Genomic DNA, 12,574 nt, shown 5'->3' with positions numbered 1-12,574 from the left:
TTTGAATCCCTAGTGGTCTAGTAGCCAAGTTGGAGCAGGAGCCATTTTGAGATTGGAGCCAGCATGGCCAGGAGCAACTGAGGATTGCTCCTGCTCTGACTAAACCACCAGGGATTCTAAGGTAGGATCAGGGCACCAGTGTAACTATTTCAGATGCCATCTGGGGTGGAGCAATGAGATGCACGGAGCAGGCACATGGCTGTCGGCTCTGCCGGTCCCCTGCCCCCCTCTGACATCAGCTTCTTGTTCTGGGGCAGTGGACTGGCAGAGCCGACAGCCACACACCTCCTTGCTGCCTGCAACCGGGGCAGACCGCCCCCACCTTGGTATGCTAGAGGCTCATGGAAGGCCTACGAGTAGTGGTGCTTGTGGTTGAGAGGGCAAAGGACAGCTCCGTCGGGGGGGTGGGGGGTGGGCATTAGGCCCACTTTTGGTCCAGAGAGGCTGAAACTATGTGGCAAATTTTGGTTGCAGTTTTGGTTTTGGTCACTCTAGCATTAAAGTCCCGGCACTGTGCTCAGTCTTTTGGTCTTCTGCACACTTCTCTGCATCTTGCTGAACAGCCAAAAGCCTCATTACCACAGATTTGAATGTGCTGTGTGCTGGCGTGTGTCCTAGGCTTTGCGCATGGTTGGCTCATACCTAAAATCCATTTTTGCATAGGGTGCTCACAAAATTATGTCCTAAAGCTGAGCTAATCAGTGCACAAAGCTTAGTACATGTTTTGTGCTTCAGCCCCATGGTCTAAAGAAGAGCTGGTGCAAGGGTATTAATAGGCTCCCTAGGCAAATATTCAGTTTTCCCCTCCCCCCTATTATCTGACATATTAGCTCCTCCCCCAGTGAGATTTTATTAACTGAACTCAAGAATCCTCATTATCCTGACATCACCTTTCTCAGAACAATCCTATGCAATGACTATTTTGTTGAGGCCAATTTACTAAAGCCATTTATCCCTTCCCTGTCGGGAAGAGTATATATGGATGGTTCTTTGCATTTGTGTAGCTGTCGGGAGTTTTGCTGCTCTTTGCCACAAACTTCCCCACCCCTACCTCTCTCTAGGCGACTGCCTATTTGTCTAGGGATTAAGCCTGCCCTAGTGTAAAAAGGCATGAAAAGAAGGTCCAGGTTTCACTCTAGTCATTAACAGGTGTCTGGTTCCTTTCTTAGCAGCATGAGATCAACCCACCCCTGAGGCTTTTCCTCTGCAACACATTAGCTGTGTGAATGACTGACTAAATGACATCACTCACAGAACAGTAGCTAAAATCTCCCAGGGCTTCCATAAGATGTCTGTATAGGAGGAGAGTATCACTTTGCTGTTTTTGAAGAGAAAGGTAATAAAGCCCCCCCCCCCCCCCCCCCAATAAGTAGGCAATGCTCTAGCCTAAACCTGGGTGAACTATAATTCCTCAGCATCTTGCTCTCTCACTCCTTCTGAAAGTGTCTAGAGACAAAACATATAAAGCATTTTTAGGCACAGTCAGCTGATATGCACAAAAACATGCCGAAAAGCCACAAGAAAGAAAATGTTATTGTTAACAAAAAAAGGCGATCAGATAGAGAACCAGTAAGAAACAATCAAAGTACTTGTATAATATGTCAATCGCCTCGATTCGTGCTTCAAAAGCGGCGGTATATCAAATTGATAAAATTAAATTAACCTTTTAGAGCAATCCTCTACAGCTAGAAATAAGTTATGAAACTTGCTGAAATGAATCCCAGGGAAAAGGGAAAGCGAGAAAACAATGATGAAATGTACATTCTAAGGATTATGTAACCCTGAGCATGGACTGGTCTGGAAAGGATCCTTCCTTTAGCCATTCAATAAAATGCAAGTTCCACTTCCTTCCTACCGGGCATCAATCAGGTCTGTCTATTGTAAAAGCCTTTGTGGGACCTGTACGTACCAAGCCTCGTCTAACTATCCCTCTGCCCCTGGATTCATTTCAGATTCCAAACCACGTTCAACCAAGAAACAAGTTCTCCGTGCAGTTGGTTCGAAAGCAAATTTCCCTAAACTTTTGCGGACAGGCCAGTTATAAAAGGCGTGATCCGAACATGCACAGAGTAAGTTTTCACCTCTGTCCCTCTCTGGCAGATTCTCAGTTCCTGTTTCAGCTTTTTGGGGTCAGTTTCTGAATAAGACAAAATAAAACTAACCTGCATCTGGTGTTTCAAATGCCATGGCTCACGTGCTAGTACTTTTTTGTACCTAAAATAGTAGCGATTTCCAAACAGAAAAATCAGGGACTACACTGTATTAAAAGCCCCCCCCCCCCCCCCCAAAAAAAAAAAAAAAAGAACTCAGTATTGGATTACATTCCTCCTTGGAGATCTGGATTGACTCGGTAGTTCAGCAGGATTGAATCAGCCGCTCACTATATAGCCGGGGCTGAAAAGGGAAAGGAAATAACAAGTTGGAGGATCTGACCCCCCCTTCCCCTTCCCCTTCAGGATCACAAGGCAAAATAAACTTTTCATCCTTTACCCTAGTACGCCACCTCCTTCCTCTCCCACTGTAATCTCGAAACGTTCATTTCCGTGCCCCTCCTCCTCCTCCTCTCTGGCCAAACTTTTACAACCGGACTTGTTCACTCTCAAGAGAATTCACTTTTTCACCAGGGATCCCAGAAAACCCAAAATAACAAACATGTATTACCAAACTCTTGTCGACTTCTTCGTTCTTTACCTGTTAAAACCTCCATTTTGTCCTCCAACTAAGCAGAAAGTACAGGCTTAGGTCAGTCACTGTATGTGTGTGAGTCTCTCACTCTTTTCCTGCTACTTATAAAGTGCAACAACCCTCCCTCCCTCCCTCCCTGCCGGTTCCCAGCTCGCTTCCTTCGTTTCTCCTCCCATGTGAATTCCTGCCCTGTGATATCATTTAAACTTGGAGCCAGTTCCAGGAAAGGAGACCCCCCCTCTTTAATATACACTGCTGAACGCACCCCCGCTGCATGTCTAGCATTCTGTCTTATCTACCTGTCTGAATCAGGAGCAACTGTAGACCACCATTTTATGACTTTTAGTGTATAGAAATATTTTGCATAGCAAGGTGCAAAGCTGGAATTTGGAGAAATGCATTCCACTCTCTCTCATCAATGTATAGCATTGCAGAATCAGCGGCGCACAGTGGATCGCTTCCAGATTTCAGAATACTTTTTTTAAATGTCTGCTTTGAAATTGTGTTACAAAATAGCCTCATTGTTTAGACTCAATAAATAAAGAGGAGGGTGAAACATTAAAGTTCATCTCGGTCTCTCTACCCTGCCCCCGGTTTATTAACTCTGGCAGTGATCTCAGAAATGATTCAGGAATCTGGCGACATGATGCAATATGAGGAAGGCTCCTTTTCATACAGAAGCAAATCAACTGTTATCGGTGAGACTTAACTGGACCAATTAATCTTCCTGTAAAATTCAGGCTGTTTACACATTTTTGCCATTTTACCTCATTCCTGCTCTGCTGTATCCCTACTGTTTCAGTACCAGCCTCGGACCTGCACAGTTCTACAAAAATGCACCTCAGTCCTGCTCCTGCCCTTGTCCCCAGTTCTGTCAATCCCCTCCAGCTTGCGGACTTGGAACCCCAGGAAGGGAAGTGTGCAATTCAGTATTTCTCAGGCAGTTCCCGGAGTTCTCCCAGTCCAGCCTGGTTTTCAGGATACCCACAATAACTATGTATAAGGTATATATACAATATACATATGTCTATTTTGCAACATCAAAATAATACAATTATTTCAGTTCGATGTGATTTACAAAAGAATTCTACCAGCCATTTCTGGGAACTTGCAACATAAGATTACAATCATTATTAGTTAAAATATTAAAATGAGAAGAGTAAATTTCTTTAAAAAGTGACGTTTTCAAAATGTGATGAAATAATACATAATCACTCTCAAATCTGAGAAGTTATGGTAAGGAATTCCACAAATCTACAGTTAAGTAAGGGAAAGCAGTGGTTAGAAAATGCCTATCTTTTACAATTTTTTCCTGCTGGATAATTCAAATAAATTCACCTCTTGTTCCTTCAACTTCATTCCTTCCCTTCAATTTGTTCTAAGTTTGGTTCTGGTGCTTGGTGGAAGTCAAGATTTCTATTTCTCAAAGTCTCTGAAAGTAAATAAAACTGACTTCCTGCAAAATTTTAAAGCCAAATTCTTCCAAATAATCAGATTTCTACTACTACTACTACTATTTAGCATTTCTATAGCGCTACAAGGCGTATGCAGCGCTGCACAAACATAGAAGAAAGACAGTCCCTCTTCAAAAAGCTTACAATCTAATAGACAAAAAATAAAGTAATCAAATCAAATCAATTAATGTGTACAGGAAGGAGGAGAGGAGGGTAAGTGGAGGCCAGTGGTTACAAGTGGTAATCAGATTTCACCTGATCTTATACTCAGGTACCTTCTCTTTTGAATTTTACTCCCATCTATTGTATTTTCCATTTTATTCTAGTTACAGTCATTTCTGTTTGCTGCTTGTTTTTCCTGGAATAAAAGGCACCCCTTTTTTTTGGGGGGGGGGGGGGTGTTGTTTTTACACATTCTGCCCAGAAGGGTTCTCAGTGTATTGAGAACTCATATCAGGTCCTGAAACTTATGATCATCCCCATATCCCTTCCAGCCCTGCTCATTCTGTTTTGATTTCTGGCTTGCTCAAACAGTATTTTATTTTTGTAAGCGTTTCCTGGATTCTAATTCCATTTCCTCTCTACCTCCTTCCGACCCTAAATCAGTATTTTAAAGGTACTTTTGGGTTATTTATTTCAAATGCACTTCTTTGAAATTCAGGTTTGTTGCATTTGTCTTTTCTCTTTTAGATCCTTGATAAATTGCTATTCAGGATAAAATTATAAAACACCTCCTGGGGAACAGTTTCTCTCACCAGCTCACTGCACCAAAGTCCTTACAAAATATTTAGTGCCCAGAGCAGGCAAATGTATTTAAATTCCCTGTTTCCACTTTTCTCTCCCTCTAATACAGGGCTTCCCAAACTGTGGGTCATGACCTCAAATGGGGTCGCAAAACCTGCATTTGAGGTCACAGCCTGGGTGGACTGAAAATAGAAACATCATTGGCTCACAGTATAATTAGGCCTGCACAGGCTCCCCAGAAAGCAACAGATGATGGAGCATTGGCTGCAGTTTTGCAGGAGGGCCAGGTAAGTTTCTGGGGGTCGTTGCCACAGAAAGTCTGCTAAGCACTGCTCTAACCTAGTAGATGACGGCAGAGAAAGACCTGTACGGTCCATCCAGTCTGCCCAACAAGATAAACTCATATGTGCTACTTTATGTATATACCTGACCTTGATTTGTATCTGCCATTTTCAGGGCACAGACCGTAGAAGTCTGCCCAGCACTAGCCCCTCCTCCCAGCCACTAGTCCCGCCTCCCACCACCGGTGCTGCCACCCAATCTCCGCTAAGCTTCTGAGGATCCATTCCTTTTGAACAGAATTCCTTTATGTTTATCCCACGAATTTTTTAATTCCGTTACCATTTTCATCTCCACCACCTCCCACGGGAGGGCATCCCAAGTATCAACCACTCTCTCCGTGAAAAAATACTTCCTGACATTTTTCTTGAGTCTGCCCCCCTTCAACCTCATTTCATGTCCTCTAGTTCTATCAGCTTTCCAACTCTGGAAAAGGTTTGTTTGCGGATTAATACCTTTCAAATATTTGAACGTCTGTATCATATCACCCCTGTTTCTCCTTTCCTCCAGGGTATACATAGTCAGGTCAGCAAGTCTCTCCTCATATGTCTTGTAACACAAATCCCATACCATTTTTGTAGCTTTTTTTTTGCACGGCTTCAATTCTTTTTACATCCTTAGCAAGATACGGCCACCAAAACTGAACACAATACTCTAGATGGGGCCTCACCAACGACTTGTACAGCGGCATCAACACCTCCTTTCTTCTGCTGGTCACACCTCTCTCTATACAGCCTAGCATCATTCTGGCTACGGCCACCGCCTTGTCACACTGTTTTGTCGCCTTCAGATCCTCAGATACTATCACCCCAAGATCCCTCTCCCTGTCTGTACATATCAGACTCTCACCGCCTAACACATACGTCACCCGTGGATTTCTATTCCCTAAGTGCATCACTTTGCATTTCTTCGCATTGAATTTTAATTGCCAAACCTTAGACCATTCTTCTAGCTTCTGCAGATCCTTTTTCATGTTTTCCACTCCCTCCGGGGTGTCCACTCTGTTAGAAATCTTGGTATCATCCGCAAAAAGGCAAACTTTACCTTCTAACCCTTCGGCAATGTCACTCACAAATATATTGAACAGAATCGGCCCCAGCACTGATCCCTGAGGCACTCCACTACACACCTTTCCCTCATCTGAGTGAATTCCATTAACCACCACCTTCTGGCGTCTGTCCGTCAACCAGCTCCTATGTGATACTATGTGATAGTACATATGTATACTTGATCTAGATTTGTCCTTGCCATTTTCAGGGCACAGACCATAGAAGTTTGACCAGCACTGGTTTTGCTTCCCAATTACTGGTTTTGCCATCTAATCACCACTAAGCTTCTATGGATCCATTCTTTCTAAGCAGGATTCTTTTTCATTTATCCCATGCATTTTTTAAATTCTGTTACCATTTTCATCTCCACTACCTCCCACAGAAGGGCATTCCAGGAATCTATCACTCTATCAATGAAAAGTTGCTTCCTGAAATTATTCCTGAGTTGATCCCCTTGCAACCTCAGTTCATGTTCTCTAGTTCTACCACCTTCCCATCTCTGGAAAAAGATTTGTTTGTAGATTAATACCTTTCTTATATTTGTATCATTTCACCCCTGTCTCTCCTCTCTTTCAGGGACACGTTCAGGTCCTCAAGTCTCTCCTCGTATGTTTTGTGACATAAACCCCATAACTTTTTCGTTGCTTTTCTCTGAACCGCTTCAAGTCTTTTCACTTTCTTAGCAAGATAGATGGCCTCCAAAACTGAACACAATACTCCAAGTGGGGCCTTGCCAATGACTTGTACAGGGGCATCAACACCTCCTACCTTCTACTGGTAATACTCCTCTCTGTGCAGTCTAGCATTCTTCTGGCCGTGGCCACCGCCTCGTCGCATTGTTTTGTCACCTTCAGATCTTCAGACACCATCATTCCAAGGTCCCTCTCCTGAGTTGTGCTTATCAATCTCTCTCCTCCTATCTGGTACATCTCAAGGTTTATTTAAAGCACATCTTGACATTACATTTTAACTCAAATATAAACTAGCACAGTATGTAATTATAAATACATTATAATGAAATAAATAAATATGTGATACAAATGTGCTCAGATCATGCAATTACAACCATTAACATCTTTGGTAGAACTGGTGGAACCATCACTGCACATTCAATGTTCCAATATTGGCAAGCTTGGACTTATTAAACGTAAGGTAAAACATCATCCCATACATATATCCACAAACATCTCAGTACTTAACTGCTGACACTGTCCAAATGTCCTAACTGTTCTCAATGCCCAATAAGGGTCCGCCCCTGATGAGAAAGTTGCTACCAGCATTATGGGAATCTCACTCGGTCCAATCCAGTTCAGTCCAATCCACTCCACTTGTTGCAATTCCTCCATGATTAAAGTGAACAAAATAATTTTTAAAATTGTTCTTGTCTCCTTAACTCTGGCCAAGTTTCGCTTCTTGCTTCATCAGCAGCAGAAAGCTCAGCATTGGTTGAAATGCATGCTGGGTCTGTCTTTCCTTCGAGAGAGCATCCGTTTAGTTTGTTTGAGTAGTGTTCTCCTGCTGATGAAGCAAGAAGTGAAACTCAGCTAGAGTTGAGAAGGTACAAACAATTTAAAAAATCTCTTCACTTTAATCACAGGGGAATTGCAACAAATGGAGTGGATTGGATTGAACTGGATTGGTCTGAGTGAGATTGCTGGTAACAACTTTTTGAGCAAAGGCAGACTCTCATTGGGCATTGAGAACAGTCAGGACACTTGGACAATGTCAGCAGATAAGTACTGAGATGTTTGTGGATATATGTATGGGATGATTTTTTTACCTTAAGTCCAGTGCCTGGTATGGTGTCTAAGCTTGCCAATATTGGAACATTGAATGTGCAGTGATGGTTTCACCAGTTCTACCAAAGATTTTAATGGTTGTAATTGCATGATCTGAGCACATTTGTATTACATATTTATTAATTTTATTAAAAATGTATTTATAATTATTCATTTTGCTAGTTTATATTTGATATAGTAGGCACACAAGAGTTATATTCAAGTTTCCCAAATATTACTGAATTAAATTTTAACTGCCAGACCCTTGACCATTCTTCTAATTTTGGAGATCTCTTCTCATGGTTTCTACTCCCTCTGGGGTATCCATTCTATTGGCTACCTTTGTGTCATCTGTAAAAAGGCAAACGTTTCCTTCTAATCCTTCAGCAATATCTCTCACAAATATATTAAACAGAATCAGCCCCAGCACTGATCCTTGAGGCACTCCACTACTTACCTTCCTGTCCTCCGAATGGATTCCATTTACCACCACCCTCTGTCACCTGTTGGTCAACTAGTTTAAAATCCAGTTCACCACTTTGGGTCCTAAGTCCAGCCCTCTCAACTTATTCATGAGTCTTTTGTGAGGAACTGTATCAAAGGCTTTGCTAAAATCCAAGTAGATTATTTTTAGCGCGTATCCTTTATCCAGTTCTTTGGTCACTCAGTCAAAGAAATCAATCAGATTCATCTGGAAGAATTTTCCTTTGGTAAAGCCATGTTGCCTTGGATCCTGCAGCCTGTTGACTTCTAGAAACTTAACTATCTGTTCCTTCAGCAACGATGCCATAATTTTTCCTACCTCCAATATGAGGCTTATCTGGCCTATAGGTTCCCACTTCTTCCCTGTCCTCGCTTTTGGGAAGAAGTACCACATCAGCTTGTCTCCAATTCTGCTGAACCTCTCCCATCGCTAAAGATTTATTAAATAAATCCTTAACAGTTCCCACCAGGACTTTTCTGAGCTCCCTCAGTATCCTGGGATATATCCCATCTGGCCCCATAGCTCTGTCCACTCTCAGATTTTCAAGCAGTTCATAAATGCTTTCTTTCGTGAATAGGGCAATATCCATTCCATTCCCAAATATACTCTCAGCAGCTGAACGTGGTCCTTCTCCAGGATTTTCTTCCGTGAACACTGAAGAGAAGTATTTAGCACATTCGCTTTATCCTCATCACTCTCCACATAGTCAATCTGAGCATCTTTCAGTCTTATGATTCCATTCCCAACTTTTCTCCTTTCTCCAATGTATCTGAAAAAGGTCTTGTCACCTCTTTTTACATCTTTAGCCATTTTTCTTCCACTTGTGCTTTTGCTAGCTGTATTTTCTTCTTCGCTTCTTTGAGTTTAATCCTGTAATCTTGTCCATGAGCCTCTCGTTGTGTTCCTCTGTATTTCTTAAATGCAGCCTCTTTTGCCTTTATTTTTTCAGCCACTTGTTTGGAGGACCATAATGGCTTCCTGTTTTTGTTTATTTTCCTTGTATAAGGATCTGTTGCCATATTTATAGCAGCTTTCAGCTTGGAGCACTGCGCTTCCACTTCTCTTGTGCCTACCCATGCCGTCAGCTCCTCCTTCAGGTATTTCCCCATTTTACCAAAATCAGCATGTCTGAAATCCAGTACTTTGAGTTTTATGCACCTGTACTCCACTTTTGCTCTTATATCAAACTATATGTGTGATGAAGGTGGGCACCCACCCAGGCGTTGGAAACACTTCCTCCATTTGTGAACACTAGATCCAACGTCGACCCTTCCCTCGTGGATTCCGTCACCATTTGTCTGAGCAAAGCACTTTGACAGGCATCCATGATCTCTCTGCTGCTGTCCGGATTCTGCAACAGCACCTCCCTCTTTCATTCCAAGCCTATGGATATCTTCTATTAGATCCTTGTCCAGCTTCTCCATTTGTGCCAGAGGTCTGTATCTAATACACATGTGGCTACAGGTTCCATTTTCTTTTTCCAGGATGATCCATATAGCTTCTTCCTTTCCCCAAGTTCCCTGCATTTCAGTCGCTCTTTTTCTTTTTTTAATTGCTTTTACTGGTAAAGGGAAAGGGGAAAGGAAAAGGGAAATGGGACTTGATATAATGCCTTTCTGTGGTATTTTGCAACTACATTCAAAGTGGTTTACATATATACAGGTACTTATTTTGTACCTGGGGCAATGGAGGGTTAAGTGACTTGCCCACAGTCACAAGGAGCTGCAGTGGGAATCGAACCCAGTTCCCCAGTAACATCAAATAAATTATTCTTTGAATAGGCAACAAAAAAAGTAAACAAGAAAAATCCATTTACACAGAACAGGGGCGTAGCCAGACTACAGATTTTGGGTGGGCCTAGGCAAGAAGCGGGTGGGCACCAAGTGTTCTTCCCCCCCCCCAAAAAAAACCCAAAATCTCAGCAGGTGGGAAAACGCTTCTTTCCACCTTTTCAGTCTGCAGCAGGCATGTGCAGAAAACAGAGCATGAGCAGGTGCCGGTATCATGGAGAGTACTGTTTTCATTACCATCAAGGGAAGTCTTCAGCTAGCTGAGCTTGGGATCCCTACCAACTACCACCAAATGTGTGCTACTGTTGGGTGGGCCTGAGCCCTAAGTTGGTGGGCCCTGGCCCACCCAGGCCCACCTGTGGCTACGCCACTGACACAGAATACAAATAAAAAAAATTTAAAGGTAATTAGTCCACAATTGGGGGACAAGTACATAAGTATTGCCACACTGGGACAGACCAAAGGTCCATCAAGCCCAGCATCCTGTTTGCAACAGTGGCCAATCCAGGTCACAAATACCTGGCAAGATCCAGAAAAAGTTCAATACATTTTATGCTGCTTATCCCAGAAATAAGCAGTGGATTTTCCCCAAGTCAATTTAATAATGGTCTATGGACTTTTCCTTTAGGAAGCTGTCCAAACCTTTTTTAAACCCCGCTAAGGTAACCACCTTTACCACTATCTCTGGCAACGAATTCCAGAGTTTAATTACATGTTGAGTGAAGAAACATTTTCTCTGATTAGTTTTAAATTTACTACTTTGTAGCTTCATCGCATGCCCCCTAGTCCTAGTATTTTGGGAAAGAGTAAACAAACGATTCACGTCTACCCGTTCCACTCCACTCATTATTTTATAGACCTGTATCATATCTCCCCTCAGCTGTCTTTTCTCCAAGCTGAAGAACCCTAGCCACTTCAGCCTTTCCTCATAAGGAAGTCGTCCCATCCCCTTTATCATTTTCATCGCTCTTCTCTGTACCTTTTCTAATTCCACTATATCTTTTTTGAGATGCAGTGACCAGAATTTAACACAATATTTGAGGTTTGGTCGCACCATGGAACAATACAAAAGTATTATAATGTCCTCATTTTTGTTTTCCATTCCTTTCCTAATAATACCTAACTTGCTATTTGCTTTCTTAGCCATCACAGCACACTGAGCAGAGGGGTTCAATGTATCATCAACGACGACGCCTAGACCCCTTTCTTGGTTGGTGACTCCTTACGTGGAACCTTGCATTACGTAGCTATATTTGGGTTCCTGTTTCCCACATGCATCACTTTGCATTTGCTCACATTAAACGTCATCTGCCATTTAGATGCCCAGTTTCCCAACTTTGAATAACTTTGTGCCGTTGGCAAATGTAATTACCTCACTAGTTACTCCCATGTCTAGATCATTTATAAATATGTTAAAAAGCAGCGGTCCCATGGGAATCACTGAACCATGTCTCTGTAATAGCAACAATATTCAAGTCTTCCTCAAACATCAAGTATTGCAAATATTAAATTTTTTTGCTTAGACTATGAGCATTTGTGCTCATTCCTTTCCATGTGTTATTAAGTGAGTTTAGATAGTTTTCTATATTAATGTTATCTTCCCCACTGCCATCATGTTTTTCCTGTGGATGACTTTCTGAATTCCCTCGCTCCCTTTTGTCACCCCCCCCCCCCCCTCTAATCTCTAGGCAGGGCAGGAATAAGCATAGGAAAATTAGGCACATGCCTAGGGCCCATCGTACCTTCAGAGTACACTCTCATGGTTCTTCCTCCACCCCTATCCCGCTCTCTGTTGGAGTCTCTCAGGGTTCCGTCCTTGGACCCCTTCTTTTCTCTATTTACACCTCTTCCCTGGGCTCCCTGATCTCGTCTCATGGCTTCCAGTATCATCTTTATGCTGACGACACCCAGCTCTATCTCTCCACACCTGACATCACTGCGGAAACCCAGCAGATAGCCAAGACCTGTTGCTTCTTTCTCTATAACATTAGCAAAATCCGCCCTTTCCTCTCTGAGCACACCACCCGTACTCTCATCCACTCTCTTGTTACCTCTCGCCTTGACTACTGCAACCTACTCCTCACTGGTCTCCCACTTAGCCACCTATCCCCCCTTCAATCCGTTCAGAACTCTGCTGCACGTCTTATCTTCCGCCTGAACCGATACACTCATGTCACCCCTCTCCTCAGGTCGCTTCACTGGCTTCCAATCAGATACCGCATTCAATTCAAGCTTCTGCTACTCACCTACA

General features: G+C 42.8%; 1 protein-coding gene across 4 annotated transcripts in view; it reads right to left on the bottom strand.

Annotated features, from left to right (window-relative positions):
* CTF1 (cardiotrophin 1) overlaps nt 1–2,749 on the bottom strand; it is a 30,403-nt gene extending 27,654 nt beyond the window's left edge. Inside the window, exon 1 of one of the 4 annotated variants that reach the window (XM_030209591.1) lies at nt 2,692–2,749. In XM_030209591.1, the coding sequence (XP_030065451.1) occupies nt 2,692–2,707 (16 nt within the window). In that variant the 5' untranslated portion in view covers nt 2,708–2,749. Of the gene's footprint in view, nt 1–1,663; nt 1,699–2,162; nt 2,264–2,661 lie in introns of those variants that run through there. The other 3 variants (XM_030209589.1, XM_030209590.1, XM_030209592.1) reach the window with 3 other exon arrangements.
* Between the last annotated feature and the right edge of the window lie 9,825 nt (nt 2,750–12,574).

This window comes from Microcaecilia unicolor, chromosome 7 (assembly GCF_901765095.1).
Source record: "Microcaecilia unicolor chromosome 7, aMicUni1.1, whole genome shotgun sequence".
In the NCBI taxonomy this organism is placed as follows: domain Eukaryota; kingdom Metazoa; phylum Chordata; class Amphibia; order Gymnophiona; family Siphonopidae; genus Microcaecilia; species Microcaecilia unicolor.
The sequence above is the reverse complement of the archived record's forward strand: the minus strand, read 5'-3'. Positions and strand labels throughout refer to the sequence as shown.